Source organism: Tenrec ecaudatus, chromosome 8 (genome assembly GCF_050624435.1).
Source record: "Tenrec ecaudatus isolate mTenEca1 chromosome 8, mTenEca1.hap1, whole genome shotgun sequence".
Classification (NCBI taxonomy): domain Eukaryota; kingdom Metazoa; phylum Chordata; class Mammalia; order Afrosoricida; family Tenrecidae; genus Tenrec; species Tenrec ecaudatus.
Window position 1 is genome coordinate 117,592,229 of NC_134537.1, and position 18,954 is coordinate 117,611,182.

Below are 18,954 nucleotides of genomic sequence, written 5' to 3' on the forward strand. Positions count from 1 at the left end.
GAAACACTGTCTGGTCCTATGCCATCTTCACAATTGTTCTTATGGTGTGAGCCCACTGATACAGTCGCCGTTTCAATCATCTTGTAGATGTAGAAGGTCTTCCTCTCTTTTACTGGCCGGCTACTTTACCAAGCATGAAGTCTCCCTCCTGGGACTGGTCTCTCCTTGACATGTCCAAAGTGTGTGGGACTAAGTCTTGCTATCTTTGCATCTAAGGAGCATTCTGGCTGATAGTTCTTCCAAGACACATTTGTTGGGTTTTTTGGGCAGTCCATGATACTTTCAACATTCTTCACTAGCACCATGATTCAAGTGCATCGAGTCGTCCTCAGTCTTCTTTATTCAATGTCCAACACTCACATGTATCTGAGGCGATTGAAAATACCATGGCTTGGGTCAGGCGTGTCTTCGTTCTCACAGTAGCACCCTTGCTTTCAACACTTTAAAGAAGTCGTGTGCAGCAGATTTAACCAATGCACTGCTTCCTTTAATCTCTGAACTGCTGCTTCCATGAACATAGTTTGTGGATCCAAGCAAGACGAAACCCTTGACAACTTCAATCTTTTCCCTCTTTACCATGGTGTTGCCTACTGGCCCAGTGTGAGGATTTTGGTCTTCTTTACGTTGAGTTGTAATCCTCACTGAAGGATACAGTCTTTGAGCTTCACCGGCAAGTGCTTAAGTCCTCCTCACTTACAGCAAGCAAGGCTGAGTCGTCCGCATATCTAAGGTTGTTAATAAACCTGTTCACAATCCCGATGTCACATCCTTCTTTATATAATCCAGCTTCTATGATTATCTGGGTCAGTATAAGTATGGTGAGGTGCTATAACCCTGACACACATCCTTCCTGATTTTAGACCATGTTCTGTCCATGTAACTACCTCTTGATTCATGCATAGGTTCCCCATGAGCAGTGTAGTGTTCTGGGATTCCCATTCTTCTGAAGGTGATCCATAGTTTCGATGTGATGTCACCAATGGTTTCTTTTTCCACATCCTCTTCTGAATCCAGTCTGAACTTCGGGCAGTTCCCCATCAATGTACTCCTGCCACAGCTGTTGGAGGATCTTCAGCAAAATGTTACTTGCCTGTGATAGTAATGAGATTGTTCTATGATTCTGAGTATCCTGTTGGGTCACCTTTCTTTGGAATGAGTACAGTGGGTAAATGCACACACACGCATATATACTATAGAAAACTATTCATTCACACACATACATGGCGGGACCTCGGTGTTGAAATGCTCTAAGATCAAACTTTCCAGCACTGGAACAGCAGAGTTAAAAAAAAAATCTGCTCAGTGTTCATGACTTTGCTCAATAGTAGAACCAAACATTTTACTTGAAAAAACCTGTCTGGGCAAGAGAGAGTCAGGTGTCGTGCCTCACCTCCAACACAGAGGGGTGACACTTCAGTCTGCGCCCCACTGTCACTCAGACAACACCCAGCACTGTGTTTGAATACACTCACCACCGTGACTTTCCCCGCTTTATTTGCATAAAATATCATCACAATGGATTCAAAATATGATACCAGCAGTAAAGCAACGAGGAAAACTGAGAACCACAATAGTGTTAAAGAAAGAAATCACTGTGAAATTTAAATCAGGTCATCGCTTATCTGATTTGGTGACTGAATACAACATGGCTAAGTAGACATTATCAGTGTTTGGGTGTGTGGGGGGATGTGTGTGTCATTGTTGACCACCAAATAAGGAGCCCAGACCGTGGAAAAGACTGAGAAGTTACTGTTAATTTGGATCAATCAGAAACAACTCAGTGGTGACAGCGTATCCGAGACGGCGATATGCAAAAAGGCAAAAAAGTCTCCACAGTGATTTAATAAAAAACGTTGCGGGAGCGAGTGCTGAGCAGCCCGGGTATTCAAAGCCACGGCTGGTTTGAAAACTTCAAAAAGAGAACAGGCAAACTCAGTGCAATGAGGCACCGAGAAGGGGCGAGCGCAAATAAACAGGAAGCCAATACATTCATGGCTGCATTTGCTGAACTTGTGGAGGTTGATTGTCTAGTTGCCCAGCAAGTGCTCAACGGCAAGGAAACCAGACTTTCTTGGGGGAAAATGTCCAACAGGACTCTCATTACTGACGAGAAACTGTACTGCCAGGCCGCCGGTCCTGAAAGTTTGGCTCACTCCACTGTGTGGGAACGCTAGCAGGGATTCCAAAGTGAAGCCCATATGAGTGTACCATTCTGAAAACCCACAGGCTTTTAAACAACAAGACATAATGGAAACTATGTTCATTTTATTTACTGCATTGTGTTTTAATATTTAATGTACTGTATTTATTGTGTCTAAATGTTTTTGGGGTATTTCCACAATCTAGGGCTGTTAACTTTGTGCTAAAGTCCTGGAAAAATGAATTTTAAGTGTAATTTTGGAGCCTGAGGACCAATGATTTGATTTTCCATTATTTCTTATGGGAAAAATACATACAGTTTTCTAACTTTTCAGTGTTCTAACAGGAATTTGGAATGAATTGAGTTCGACAGCCAAGGTATCACTGTGTGTGTGTGTGTGTGTATATCCTTCTATAGTTTATGTGCACATATACACACACACATATATATATAATATTCTGGAAGACTATGCCCTAAACACATTAAAGGGGTTATATCAGGACACCGAGACTATTAGGTGATTTTAATATCATTTATGCCCTAAAATTTCTAATTTTCAACAATAAATATATAGTACACCTAATATATATAAGAAAAAAGTGACCAAATGTAACAAACGAGGAAAAAAGCCTAAAGAAAATATTCAAACCATGATCACGAGTGTTATACAATGGGAATGCGGGTGGTTTTTGTTTCTCTGTGTTTCCTTCGTTCTTCCAAATGTCTGAAATGCTTTTACATGAACTCTATTTTTTTAAAGTATTTTGCAAAATGAACAGTGAAACAGCAGAGACTTGTAAGTCCACCAGCTTGGTGCATTTGAGAGATGACTCCTCCTGCCACTGAGGCTCCCCTCCTGTCAGTGCAGCCCATTCCTCCCTGTTTCTCCAGGGAAGCCTCTTGGTGACCTTGTGTACCAATCAAGAGCTCTAGTGAGCGCCGAGAGGGGCCAGAGCCAAACTGCAGGCACAGGCTCTCTGACCGCCCACTAATCACTCGCTGTGCTATAAAAAGGCTGGATGGGAGCAGCTCTCCTCCCACCAACTGCCATCATAGCAGGAGTGTGGAAGGGACAGCACTCCAGCTATCTGAAGTTTGAGGCTCAAGTGTTCTTGTTCTCTGTGCAGAGAGGAAATGGAGCTGTCTGAACCAAGGGTGATTTGGTTGGAATTCCTCACAGTTGTACCTGCAAAGAGCAACTGAAACCCAAGAAGATAAAACAAAACATCATGCCAAACCATCTGAAGTCAGAATTTGTGTGGGCCGGGATCTGGATTTTCACTAAAGGGCCTCCACTCACTCTGTACTCTCTGTTCACATCGCTGAGCTGCCAGTAGTTATTCGGGAGGCCCATCCTCTGGTACTCTTCACTGAGGTTGACCAGCATCCAGCCTTGTTCTCTCTCTTCTTTATCAAGTTTAGGGTTGAATGAAAAGCAGTACAACTCCTCATATTTCACTGCAAGAGAAGGGTGAACACAGTCAAGTCCATTTATAGTTGGAACCATATCTCCCCAAAAGCATTCTCTCTGGGTTGGAAAGTGCAGATAGGCCAGTCCAGCTGGCCCCACCTCACACTGTGATCTCAGGAACACTCCTGACTCAGTGGGCACGTCATTTCTTCCCTCACATTACTGACAAGACATCTTCAGGTAGCTGGACGCAACTTTAAATGAGCTTCCTACCTCTTAGAAATTAGGGCCTCCTATGCTTTCTATCTTATTTTTTTAGTTGCTCTAAAAATGAATACATTTTCAGAGAACATACAAACTATGTAGCCTAAAACTTAACTAAGAGCCTATCTACTTACTGAACATCAAAACTTCAACTTCCTTATAAAGAAAGACTATCTCAGGCTTGAAACCAGGAAGTCTTCAGAGGTACACCCAGGCCGGAGGCACTTCTACTTTTTTAATACAGATGAAATTAAAAATAAATAAATAAATAAATAGCCAGACCATTGCACAAGTTGTGAGACATAGTCCATGTTTGCACTGACCAACTTAGAACTTTCAAAAGTACCGGATCTGACCGTGCTACTCAGAAGACAGCTGTGTAGCTAGATGCCGTTGAGTCCGTTTCGACCCACAGAGACCCTACGTACAACCGAACAGACCGCCACCCAGTCCTGTGCCACCCTTGCAATTGTTCTTATTTTACGCCCATCGTAGCAGCCTCTATGTCAATCCATCTAATGCTGGGCCTTCTTCTTTCGCGTTGTCCCACTGTCCCAAGCCTCTGAGCCAATCGAAAATACCATAGCCTGGTCCAGCAATACCTTAGTCCTTAGTAGCATTTTTGCTTTTTACTACTGTAAAGAGGTCTTGTGCAGCAGATTGACCCAATGCAATGTGTCCTTATGTCTCTTGACTGTACTTCCATGAATATTGATTGTGGATCCATGGAAGATGAAATCATGGAAAACTTAAATCTTTTCTCTGTTTATCATGATGTTACCCGATGGTCCAATTTCTTTATATTGAGTTATAATCCATATTTAAGGCTACAATCCTTGTGCTTCATCAGCATGTGCTTCAAGTCCTCCAGACTTTCCTCGAGGTTGATAATAAGCCTTCCTCCAATCCTGATACCACACTCTTCATTCTATAATCCAGCTTCTCTGATAAGTTGCTCATCATCTAGATTGATTAAGGATTGTGAGAGGATACAACCCCGATGCACACTTTTCTAATTTCAAACCATGCAGTATTGCCTTGCTCTGTTCAACTACCTTTTCATTCATGTATAGGTTCCACGTGAGCACATGAAATGTTTTGGAATTCACATTTTTCTCAAGAGTACCCATAGTATAGTCGATGAAACACAAGTAAACCTCTTTCTGGTATTCTCTGCTTTTAGCTACGATCCATCTGATGTCATTAATGAATCCCTTGTTCTACAGCCTCCTCTTTATCTAGCCTGAATATCTGTCAAGGTACTGCTACAACTGTTGTTGGGTCATCTTCAGCAAAATTTTACTTGCAAATAATATCAACGATATTGTTCTATGATTTGCACAATCCTTTAGATCATCTTTCTTTGGAAAGGGTAAAGATGTGGATAGCTTAAAATCCGTTGTCTTCCAAATTTATTGGCATAATAAGCGAGTGCTTCCAGTATTTCATCAGCTTACTGAGACATTTCAACAAGTATTCCATCAATTTCTGGAGCCTTTTTTTTTTGGCTTATGCTTTCAGTACAGTTTGGACTTCTTCCTTCCGTACCATTGGTTCTTACTCATTGTGTTAGGCGGGGTTCTCTAGAGAAACAAAACCAGGACACCTATGATTTTATGTATATAAGAGGATAGGTTCATACAGCAGCGAGAAGGAATGTAACAGCTAATTAGCCCACACAGCAGTACAGAAAGTCCAAGGTCAAGGAAACAGATGGTGGAGTCCTCCCTCGGGCAAGGCACGCAGAGTCTGCCCACAAGCAGCAAACAGCAGGGTGGGTCAGCAACGGTCAGTAACTTGGGAGCTTAGTGAAGCAGGCCAGGATGGGATATAGAATTCAAGCAATGCAGGGTGACAGGATCCACCAGCCTCAAGCTCAAGTGATGTGCACACCCGCATTGAGGCAAAGCAGACCTTGAAGAAGCCTCGAGTTCTAGCCACATGACTCATGTGGGCTGGGTCCACAGGTGGCGTAGCACACAGGTTGAGGCCGACAACTAAAGCAGCAGCAGCAGGAGCAGCATTCTGACAGATCCCCAGAGAGCAAGAGACAGAGGCAAGCCTTGCAGAGTCGTTAATCTCCTTGCCCTCCAATCCAACAGCGACACTGCTATGTGATTAATCCCACATATTCCTATTGACCACGTTGGCACAATAAACCTAACTATCACGCTCATATACTATCTCTTGAAACAGCTGAATGTCGACTAGTTCTTTTTGGTACAGTGACCCTGTACATTCTTTCCATCTTCTTTTGATTCTTCTTGAATTACTCAGTATTTTTTTTCCACAGAGTCTTTCAAAATTGCAACCCGAGGCTTAAATTTTTTCTTGAGTTCTTTCAGTCTAAGAGATGCCAAGTATCTATTCTTTTTTTGGTTTTCTAACTTTAGATCTTTGCCTATTTCTTTTTGGTTAATTTAAAAAATTTTTTATTACAGCTCCAGCCAACTAGGTTCGTTTAGTTTCTTCACAGCCAAACCTGGGGCAGGGATTGCTTCAGCTTCTTGCCCTTCTCTGTGTCTGTGAAGACCAAGGTGTGGAGGTACGTGCTGCACTGAACCTTGAACTTCACATTGTCCTTATTTTCTTCATCTTAACAGACCTGGTAAGGATAGATCTGTCATTGGACTGTGAGCAGAATTCCTTCCATTTGGTGAGGCATGGAAATAGCCATGGACTAGCACGGCAAATTGCAGGAAGTGAGGAGGGCAGAAGGACAGATTACTTCATTATAATTGTAGAACGTGTCCTCTCCAGCTGCCCCGTGAAGCGTTCTGTCCCACTCTTCGACATCTTCATTTCTCCCACCGTCTTAGCTCTTCTGTGAGGAAGAGCCAGTTTCGGAGTCTGCCTCTTTCTCGTCTGACATTCTCTTCAGTATTTCCTTTCTTTCCTGACCTTTTGGCCTTTTGCTCTCTTCGTTCATGATGTCCTTGATGTCACCCCACAGCTCATCAGGCCATCTGCCATTAGTGTCTAGTGAATCAAATCTCTGGTGGGATAGGCTCAAGTTCATAGTTTGTCTTTTGGAGACTTGTTTTCATTTCCTTCAACTTCAACCTGAAGTTACATGTGATCAATTGATGGTCTGTTCCATGGTCCATGCTGGCTCAGAGAGACAGAGTAGAGCTTCCTTTGGGAATTTCCAAGACTGCGACTTTTTATGTAAGTAGAGAACCCTCTATTTCTCCTCAGAGATCTTATGGTTTCTAAATGCAGACTATGGATCACAGACCACCTTGTAACCACTATGCCATCAGGGCTCCTACTATAGCTAGAGGACTCATAAAAATGACAACACATACTGTACAGCACCCGGGTCATGGGAGCACAAGTTTAAGGATGTCTGATGAGTGTCTCCCCAGGGAACTATGTTTGTATGTATCTCCTTTTATGTGTGTGAGAACAGGCCCCACAGACCCATGCTCCTCCCTGCCCCACTTCCTTCCCACAGTAAGACCAGGGCTCTATTTTCTTACAGTGCTCTTGCCATGTTGAAAATTTTATGTAGGTCAGCACTGCCCAACAGAAATATCATTCAGGTCACCACTGTAGTAGCCACATTATAAATTAAATATCAATGTGCTTGCTTTGGCTACACATATACTAAAATTCTAATAATCCAGAGATTAGTCCCGGCACAAGGATGACGTGTATTTGTGCAGGAGTTCATATATATATATATATGAAGCGATTTGGTAAGGTAGCAGGATACAAGATTAAAAAGCAAAAATCCAGCAAAGAGGGCTCCAAAAAAGACAACAGAGAAACAATACCACTTACAGTAGCCACACGAAAGATGAAACACTTAAAAATAACTCGCGAAACAGGAGACCTGTACAAAGAAAACCACAGATTGTTACTATAAGCAACCAAAGACTTAATATTGTGAAAATGTCAATACTACCTAAAGCGATCTATAAATGCAATGCAATTATGACCCAAATCCCAACTTCATTCTATAAAGAAATGGAAAAACTAACAACCTCACGTGGAGAGGTAAGAGACGTAGGATAAACAAGGAATTCCTTCAGAAGAACAAAGTAGAAGGGCTCACACTACCCAACCTCAAGATATATGACACAGCCAAGCTAGCCAGACAGCTACTGATACAAGGTTGGGTGCACAGACCACTAGCACAGAAGATAAAACTCAGAAGAAAATGCACCCAACCACAGGCAACTGATCTTCAACAAAGGGCCAAAAAATAGTCAATGGGAAAGAGCCAGTCACTTCAGCAAATGGTAATGGCAAAACTGGATCTCCATCTTCAGAAGAAAGAAACGGGGGATCCATACCTCACCCCCCACACAAAAATGAACTCAAGATGGATCATTGAGGTAAATGTAAATCCCAGCACTAAAGGATCACCAGTGAAAAAATAGATACCAATTCAAGTGCTCTTCTGCAATGCACAGACATGTTACCAAATATAATAAAGAAAGCATCGAGAGTAGAATGCAGACCCCTGGAGCCTACTGAAAATAAGACACTTAGGCACATCAAAAACTTCAGCCAAAGAGTGAAAAGAGAGCTCATGGACTGGGAAAAAATCTCCAGCAATGACACAACAACATATCACAGATCAGGGACTAATTTCTAAAATCTCTAGAATTCTGCAACACTACAAGAATAAAGAAACAAATAATCTAATTAAAAAGTGGGCAAAGACTAACAGACTCATGCAAAAAGGCCCATGATCACTAGCCATCCAGAAGATGCAAAACAAAACAACAGTGAGGTCCCACCTTACAAAGCCCAATTAAAAAAGAAAACAGAAGCTAACAAATGCTAGGGAGGGTAATGAAAGATTGAAACTCTTTTATACACTGCTGGTGAGTTTGTAAACATGTACAGCCACCGTGGAAAGCAATATGGCTCTACCTAAAACACCTGGGAATAGAAATCCCATACACTCTACCACTACCTCTGCTGGGCATATTCCCAAAGAAGGAAGAGACGCACACACATGAAGAGTCATCTGCTCCCCCACGGAAAACAGCCTAAACACTCATCAGTTCCAGAATGGATGAAGATACTCTGGTACCTACACATAATGGAATACTGCGCATCCCTAAAACACAGTGATGAAACTAAACAGCACCTCCTAATGTGGACGGACCTGGAAACCCTTATGGTAAGTGAAGTTAGCCCATCACAAAGGGGCAAATAATGTTTGAGAACACTGCTATAAGGAAAAACACAGACACAAAGGTAGGCATCTCTTCTCAGGTTATGTAATGTTCTCCTGCCTACCACGCCAAGAGGTGGTGTGCCTGCCGAATTCATGATCCACATACCAATCCGTTTATTTGTTAAAAGCACTTCGACAGAGGAGGCCTCAGCTCAGCTGAGTCAGTTCTTATGTCGAGGGGAGAGAAAGAAGCCCAAACCACTCCTGCTGCATTGCATCGTTTCATAGTCCCCTCAGATCAACAGACCCTCCCCTTTAAGGTCAGTAAGCGTCAGGGGTGGGTGCGGGCATGTCTGTCTCAAAGAAGGTGCTTTCACTCCTGTGGGTGAGTTAACCAGGAAGGGGCAACCTGCCACGGGGGAAAACCCTTTACGTACGCAGACTCTACTGGAAGACTATGGCCTGTATCATGTTCCTCCTTAGGCGCATTTAACAACGTTTCTGTACAAGCCACATGCTCTAGAAAACGACTACTTTAGACTGTTCCTTGAAGCCGCTCATCGGATCTGATTTGGAAACCCCACCAAGTGAACTAGACTGTACCGTAAGCGTGCCTAGAGCCTATTCAAAGATACTGAGACACTCGCTGGGACCTAGGGCTGAATGTCCTACCAGGAGAGAGCGTAGACGACTGCCACACCAAGGTTGTGAATTTGAAAATCTTTGGTCTTTAGTACAACTCTCTTCGCTGGAGGATACTCAATTCTATACAGTCAGAATGCTCCTTGGTTCCAGCCATAGTGATACTCGAGCTCACATACTTTGGACATCTGACGTGTCATCAAGAGAGACCAGGCCCTGGAAGAGGACATCATGCTTGGTAAAGTGGAAGGAACTCGGTGCCACGATGAGCTCAAACACCAGAACAATTGTGAGGATGACACAGTTCTATTGTACTAAGACCTCTATGAATTGGAGTCAACTCAACAGCACTTAACAACAGCAACAATAATAACTGGCAACTTAAAACTGCCATATCCTTGCTATCTTCATACTTTTTGCTTTTTGGGGAGCTGCTTTAGCCCAGCAGGCATAGCTCTCCCTTAGTGAATGGACGTTACTGAAAGGTTTGTCTGACCCCTAACACTCATTGTTTGCATAAAGAGTATTCAGTCACTTATGTTTCTAATTTGTACATGCCAAAAATTCATGTATTTTAATCTAAAAAAAAGGTGTCCTACACAGCCCTGGTAGTTTGGTGGTTATGTATCGGGCTGTACTCCACATGGTTGGCAGTTCAAAACCATCAGCAGCTCCATGAGAGAAAGACAGGGCTTTCTACTTCCATATACAGTTACAGTCTTGGAAACCCACAGGTGGGTAATTATGAGTCAGCAGGGACTCGATAGCAGTGAGGCTCAGTTTGGTTTTATCAATAGAATTAGCATATGTGCCATTGAAATGATTTATAATATTCCCCAATAAAATGATAAGGATGTCTCTCTAAAGTGGACCAGGTGCACACAGAAACCATAGATAAATGAATAGATTTTGAGCTTACGCTTAATCACAAGCCCTAAAACAAGAACAATTAGTTCTTATGATGTGAGTCTACTTGATACTTGCTCTCAAGAAGAGATCCCTGAAGATACAGGTGCAAAGTATGGTGAAGAAATCAGACAATACGTGGCTATCAGAAAGATGATGATCCCCAGCTATCAAACAGCTGGTGGCTACCGAAGCAATGTGTCCGCTAAGTCAGCATGGAAGGAGCACATCAGCCTGTGTGATCCAAGGATTACAAAAAATAAAGTCCAAGACTGGAGGAAGGAACGGTAGTAGAGCTTAAATTCTGAGCACCCAGTGTGCACGATGGTCTGGATGACAGTGAAAGCCCAACATCCATTTGCAGAGCCCCATGTGTATTAAGCTTCCCCAATACTGCTGGCCCTGTTGAACTACTATTATGAGTACATTGGTCAGAGCAGCCTTACTGGCAAATGGATTGATACAGATGTAGGTAGGTTAAAATGTAGCATTTCATCATTTCCCTTTTGAGCAAGCATCAAGTAGACTCACATCATCCTAAATTTGCTGTAGTTTCTATTATTTTCTGCTTTCTTTTGGATTGGGTTTTTCTGTGTTTTATTTGTATTTTCCTTTATATGAAATCCAGGACAGGCAAATTTATAGAGACAATAACTAGATTAATAATGTCTTAGGGTTATGGAAGGAGAGGCTGGGAGGACATGGGGAGCTAATAAAAATGAGTACAATAAAATGTTCAAAAATTGATTGTGGTGATGATCATACGATACTTTTTCATATATTTAAACCACTGAATTTTTTTAGTTTTATTGGCACTTAATCCACATATCACACAATTCAATAGTTCAATCATATCAAGAAGAGTTGTTCAGTCATTACCACATCAATTTTTAAAAATTCCCCCCCATGTGATGAATGTGCAATCATCCCCCCCACATATATTGTTTGCTCACTCAAGACCCCCCTCCCTACTCCTCCTATGCACCCATGTCAGTTCTTATCTCTATGCCTGTACTCCTGAGTGACACAAACAGGAAAGCCTAACGGAAGCGATAAAAAGCAGAAAAAATAAAGTGTCAACCATTGAATTTTATGACATGTGAGTTATGTCAATAAAACTTAAACTTTTAAAAAAGTAAATATAAAGGATGAAACTAGTTTTAATAATACAATTCTTAAACTCAATATATCTAACTAAATATATCCAAAAGAGTCTCATTTCAACTGGCACACAATGTAAAATGTATTAAACGAGCACTTAGTTTTGTTTTGTACTCATTTTGAAGTACCATGACGTTGCTACACTTCCAGAATATGGTGCACTTCAGTAACTAACCACATTTGAAGTGCCAATAGCCGGCAGCCGTGGGTCCCCTACTGGAAAGTAGAGAAATAGGACACTGATAGCTGACAGAGCCCCCCTGGGAGTCCAGATGCTGTCCTAAGCAAATCTATTAACGCAGAGCGGCCAGTGCGATGCACACCAGTCCTTACTTACTGGAGAAATCTGAGGAAAGGGGAAATAGAGCCCCATTGCCAGGGCCACACGCTAGTAAACGGAAACCCTGGTTAGCCCGTGCTCCTAGCCAGACTGCTCTCCTCCTCAGACGACCACGCAGTCGGCTTTCTTTCCTTCTGTTTTCGGAATCTTCTTGTTTCACCCAAGAGATTGCTTTCTCCTCACGGTTGTTGTACTTCTTAGTCTGCGCTAGGAATTCAGCATGGGAAATGAAATGCTCCTACATGTACGTGTGGAGCTCCTGTGAAGGATTTGGAGTTCCTGGGGGTTGCAGAGAGTTAAAACGCTCAGCTGGGGTAGACCAGGCAGCAACTGGTTAAAAAGAGCCTGTATGGGCACACAAAGGCAGCGGGGACCAAAACTCAGTCTCACACTTGTTGTGGCTGCTGCTGAGAGGACAGCTCTGCCTAGAAAAAGATGAGTCGTGTCATAAATCTTTGACGTTCCATGATTTTTCAGAAGTGTACTCTTTCTGGTAAATGAGAAGCAACAGGGCTGAGATGCATTGGTGAGATAAATGGTGCCGTATTTCAGTCCATCTTGATGTCACAGTGTTAAATTTCAAAGTTTGAATAGTATTAGAATAAGAAAATACATATATAAAGGAGGGTAATTCAGAATGTATTGCTTCAAAACCATAGAAACGTTTAGTCAACAAAATTATCCAAGTTAATTGAAGTTCTCCACCTAGGTCTAAGAGATTCCTGAAGGTGGCATTTCATTTTTCTAAACCTGCCCCCCCAAAATTTTGCACTCTGATTTACACGTCAAAGTGTACATTTTGGCATCCTTTGAGGCGGGGAGATGCCTACAACTAGTTTCCTTTTAAATGCTTTCTGAGTTTGGGGACTGGACAGCAATCTGAAGTAGCTAGATCAGGGCTGGGGCAGAGCAGCAAGGTTTCTCACGGATTCTCGGAGCACAACCTTGCAGGTGCACTGATTGTTGCCGTGAACAAAATTCCTTGTTACAACTTCCCTGACCTTTTGCTCTCCAGTGCAGCTTTCAATTTTTTTTTACCCTTCTTCTCCAAGGTCATCCTTCATCCTCTAAGGAACATGATCAGGATGACTCCGCAGGATCTCCAGAAACAGTTGCCGCAACCTTCTGTGCTGATCTTTCCGTCTTGGTTTTATTTGGCCCACGAGAGACCCTCCGAAGACACTGTTTGGGTCGGGCCTTCCTCTTTGGGTCAGATTTGTAAATCCGTGACTTATCCCAAGATCATCTTCATTTGCTTTGATCGCGCTTCAAATATGCATGGAAAGATCAGCTCTTTGAGCGAGCTTATCTTTGGGCACTCATCCAGCTGAGGCTAATCTTTATGCAGCCAAAATGTTTGCGTAAAATTGTGAATGCTAAATCATGTGAGATCCCAGCTTCAGTAACTATCACAGCAACGATAATTCTTGGTCTTCTCCCACCAGGTTTTGGACTTCAGCCAAGGTCTCTCTGTTTATCGAGGCAGATGGCATTCTCTTTCTTGGTTCATCTTTGAGCTTTTCTTGACCTTGCTCTAAAAAACCACCCTTTTATGTGGGACAGCATCCCCAGAAGCTTGTCGCAGACCTTCAATGATTTGGAAAGGTGCCCACTTGAGCTTTGTTTAAAAATTAATATTAATTTTGATCTCAAAACTTTTTCCCTATGGCAAAATATAAAAGATCCCTTAAAAAGCCCAATAATTTTGTGATAAGAGTTGTACAAAAAAGTTGTATGAGCCTCCAATAAACTGATTTAAAAACAACAATAATTTGTCATGCACCCTAGTGAGACTAGTACATTACTGAAAGAACTTGTCCGCAGGCATCCACTGGTCACAGAAACATGTTTGTTTGGAATAATGTGTGCATGTGTGAACGGGACCCTAAGAGCAATACTTTGTGACTTGCCCTGTAAGTGCACGCATGTGCCAACACAGAGTCAACAGTTTGAGTACAAATTCTTTCTTATAACCTAGCTAGCTGAGCAGATGGCTTTTAAAATGGAATCTTATTCTGGGAAAGTTGACTTGACATTGACCCATCTTTTCCAAAGATAATGTGTGTGTGTGTGTGTGTGTGTGTTTTGCAGGCTTCTTACTAAAACTGAAAATACTATTTGCTTAAGATGCCAAAGTAATCCCTTGGGAAAACCTCCATCCCCTCCATGAAGGAAGCGCTAATGAATACAGCACAGTAATTGAGTTGAGGTCCCGTTGGTAAATATTTACAAATCTATTTACAATCGTGAAGGGAAAACAGTCTACGAGCTACTGCTCGTGTTCTCCATATGGGTTGATGCATGTTTCTGCTGGAAACAAGCAATGGGACAGTAAATAAATTAGAGCAAGAATAATTTATAACAGATATTAAGGAGTTCACTCTGACCTTTGAAGACATAAGAATGTGTTTCCAGTGAAATTATGGAATGTCTTCTTTCCAGAGAACTGAAGGAACATGGTAGTCAACTATAACTCAGACTTAATCTGAGGGAAACACAATGTGGAAACATGGCGACCTGCAGTTTTGCCTGTCAGTGCCTAGGGTTTTTTTTGTTTGTTTTGTTTTTAACGTGGGCAAGCTTCTTACTCAGAATGCTCACTTCCAGAGGGGTGTGTCTATACTGAGAAATTAGAGCTACATTAGCAAGATGTCAGTTTTACTGAGCACGCCCCCCTCTCCCCCTGGAATGCACAACGTTCTGTTCCCTCACCTCCATCTCCTACAAAGTAAACAGCAGGATTTTTGGCAACCTGGAGAGAAGTAAGTTAAAAAGTCAACAAATGAAAACTCTTAAAACACTCACTGCCATTGAGTTGAGTCCTACTCACAGTGACCCGTTGGCCCAGAATACAACCGCCCCATGGGATTCTGAGACCATAACTCTTTCTGAGAGTAGAAGGCTTCATCTTGCTCCCTCCATGCATGGTTTCGAAATATTAGCCTTGAGGTTAGCAGCGCAGTATGCAATTCACTAAGTCACCAGTGCTCCCTACAAAAACTTAGGGCTAGAGACATGTCTAGTCTTCACAGAGTCTGAGCTGGGAGAAAATACTCACTGGCTTTAGAAATGTCCTATCCCTCCCGTCTGTTTTCACTCACTTTAAAAACAGGAATGGTAAACCTTCCACTGCTTTTCCACCTCACAGGGAGAAGGATGTGGCATTCTACTCCTGCAAAGAGTTACAGTTTCAGAAGCCCACGGGGGTAGCTTACCCTCTTCTATGGGGCCGGTAGGAGCTGGCATTGAGTTGGTTTCACATCATTAGTAACCTGCAGGTTTCAAGAAGAAGCAAATACCCAACAAACCTTTGGCTTCTGAGATTAAACTGAAGGTGCCCCATTAATTAAAAACAATAATTAAAAGGTTATTTGGAAATAATTCTAGTAGTTACTTTATTTACCAACTTAAGCCATGCATGTAGCCACACAAAGGGTTTTGTATACTATTATGTCTTTAAAAAGTAGAGCCACAATTTCTAAAATACAAGGAAACTTTTAAAAGTTTATGGGAAAATTCTATTATCTTTTCATTATACTTTTTCATGAATTTTTCAAATCCCCTTCAACTAAATTAATATAAGAATGGGTAGCACAATGGCTGGGTTTCTCACAAAGTCAAATCAGTGGACTAAGTAGCATCAAACTCCATCTTGTGAAGCTTATGAGGATGCATTTTGACGTTTTTCCTTGAAATCTTTTATGGTTTTGTGTGTAAGTTTACCAATCAAATGACATTGTTCCCTATTGGCAATTTCAATACATATGAGTCAATGGGATTGGTTCATTTCCACACCACGTGATGTGCTCATGATTTCCATGGCGATTGTTCTGTTCCCACTAGCCTAGCTTTCCCGCTCTCCCTCTCTTTGTTTTTGACTGAAGGGTTTTATCGAGAGATGACTTTTCAAGGAGCACAGGACATATAGATGATACTCTGTATTTTATGAGTCGATCTACTATTTAGCTCAAAAACGACTTCTAGGAGTGCTTTGAGTTTAAAGTTGGTTTTGTGGTGTTTTAAAAAAACATAATTACTTTCATTTTGTTGGTGGTGAGAATATACACAGAAAAACAGACAGCAAACCCACAGCTCCCATGTGTACCATTTACTGACACTGATGACATCCGTGGAGCTGTGCAACCAGCTCACCCTCCTTGTATGTTAATGGTTCCCCCACCAGTAGCGTGCACCTACTTTCCCACATGTTTCTTTCTGCTTTTCCCAGTTTCTATTGTCAATCTGACCCCATTTGGATCACTCTCAGAAGGGTGGACTGCTCAAGGCAGAATTTTACACTAGGAAAGCTAAACTACAGCTTGGCCTTAAGATGATTTCAAAAGATACTTTTGGTCCAAAATTTAAAGATCATCTCAGGGCAATGGTTTCAGGGGCCCAAAATACTATTATTTCAACATATATTCAATACGAAATCAATATTAAGATATTGGAATTCTTTTTGCATTTTACATTTTGGAAAATCCAATTCAGACTATCACATTCTAAAAGCTAAAGAGTCACACGTGGCTAGAGGCTACTACTGGTGAAAAGTTGGGGAGCAGTTGATAGAGACATTACCCCATAAAAGGAATTCAGTCTGATTCTGTCATCGATGAGAAGCTACCATAAGAAGATTACAATAAGTTGATTTAACATGATGAGGACAGAGATCCAGAAGTACCTTCACAGAAATCAAGGGACAGGGTCTTTTCTTAGATAAAACAAAGGGAGCAGAGCTTCGTGATTACTATAATATAACAAGCAAGGGAGGGCAAGGGAATAAACCATAACTTTGAAAGCATAAGGCTGGAGGTTCAGGAATAATAACAAAATGTTGGAGATGCTAGACCTAAAAAGAGATGAATATGCTTTTAACCATAGAGTTTCAAGTGGTGAAAATTTTATCTCACCAAATAAAATTGCACTAGTTAAGTAAAACTAATGTTTAGTTTCAAAGGTTAAAGATTATGTCAGGGCAAGTTTCTGGGGTTCATCCGACCTTCAAAGCTCCAGGAAGTCCGGAGTCTTTAAGAATTTGAAACGCTGGTCCGTATTGTCCTTTTTAAGCAGGATTCTTCAGAATCTTTAGTCACAAAGCTCAGGAAAGGCAGTCAAGCATCATCTAGTTCTGATCTCATGACCCAGGAAAGTCAGAAAGGTAATTACTCCTATTCCTGGGGCTTATTCTTTCTCTCTTGTTCAAGGTGAGCAGAAATAAATTTTTGTGTCTGGGATGGCCCTTTGCAAGCTTTAAGACCCTAGACAGGACACACTGAACTAGGAAGTAGGACAGAGAATTAACATATCAACTGGGATGTCCCATGAATAATGACTCTTAACTTCCAACTCAAGAAACCAAACCCCATGAGATTTTGTTTTTTAATTATTATTTATTTTTAAATCATTTTATTGGGAGCTCTTACAGCTCTTATAACATTCCATACATCAATTGTATCCAGTATTTTTGTACATCCATGAGGTTTTTGTTATACATCAACTGCCTCAGCAATTACTTTTAGTGTGTGTCAATTTTATAAGTATATTTATTACACTTTTGCTAATTCAACTTTTTAGAGGTTTACAGCTTATTGACAGCAATTACAACGATTGGCTGTGCAATTCTATCTTTAATCAATGTATTTCCATCACCACAAATTCTCCTTCCTCCCTTTCCTCCCACCTTGGTAAGTACTAATAAAGTTGATCTCTGTACATTTGCCTCTTACTGTCTTTTTATATAAGTGAGGATATACATTTGTCCTTTTGTGCCTGACAGTTCACTCAGCATGTCTTCCAGCTCCACCCATATTGTAGCTTGTAACAAGAATTCATTTTTCCTACCAGCTGTATGCCGCTATGTGTAGGCAACATATACTGGTGTAATCATAGACGGCATTCAGATCATTTAAACTTTGGGGCTATTGTGAACAGTGCTGCCATGAACACTGGTGTATCCGACTCTTTCTGCATCTCGGCTTTTAAGTCCTTGAGTACTTCAAGAAGATAAATTGTAGGGTTGTATCGTTAGTTCTGAATCACGGGGGGCCTCCATGAACTGATGGAACTCCGAGCATTTTGCTTGCCTTTGCAGTCGGGCTTCACGGGATGGTTGAAGTTTGTGGGGTATTAACTTGTCTCTGTTGTTTTCTTTTGGCAGTCATAGATTAAGGAATGTGTACTGAAAGGATTTAAGCAAAATGGAATTAAATAGCTTCATAATAAAATATGAGAAGATAGAGGTAAGAATTAGTAAGGTATAATACTCAAATTATATGATTTGAGTATAATTTGTTGTAATTTCTTTAGTAGTAAAAATTAAAATAAATAATTAGTTGGTCGTTTTGGGCGAGAAGAATAGGAATGCTTGGAAATGTAGCATTTTGCATTCAGTGACCAATAGGTAAATGTTTCCAGTTTACCACCTCTTTTCCAACACTTGTCATTCTCTGTTTTGTTCTCGTTTGTATCTTTAACTGGGATGAGCTTTGATTCGCATCTGATGGCTAACGGCACAGAGCACCTTTTCCTGTGCCTCGTGGCCATCTGAAATGACCTCTTGGGTGAGATGTCTGTTCCAGTCCTTTGTCTGTTTTATGATTGGGGTGTTCATCTGTTTGTCATTAAAATATCTAAATTTTATGGTTCTAATTTGCACATTGAGGCCCTTACTCCATTTTTAATTTGTGTGTGTGTTTGGTGTGAAGCATGGAGCCTATTTTGGTTTTTGCATGTGGAAATCCAATTGTCTCTGCACCATTTATTGAAGAGGCTCTTCGCCCCGCCCCCCCCACCAGTAAATGGACTCAGCACCCTTGTCAAAACTCAGTTGACTGTAGATATAGTTCACTTGTTTATTTCATTGTGATTGTTGCTTATGTTCTCCTTCATATAAGGAAGCACATGTTGCTACAGTCAGGAGCATATCTGCTACTTTCCCCAGCTCGCTACTTTCC

The 18,954-nt window shown here is 41.4% G+C and overlaps 1 protein-coding gene across 1 annotated transcript in view; it reads right to left on the minus strand.

Moving 5' to 3' along the window:
- MTMR7 (myotubularin related protein 7) overlaps nt 1-18,954 on the minus strand; it is a 150,572-nt gene that overhangs the window by 67,459 nt on the left and 64,159 nt on the right. The window contains exon 4 of the mRNA XM_075556769.1: nt 3,441-3,598. Within this exon, the coding sequence (XP_075412884.1) occupies nt 3,441-3,598 (158 nt within the window). The remainder of the gene's footprint in view (nt 1-3,440; nt 3,599-18,954) is intronic.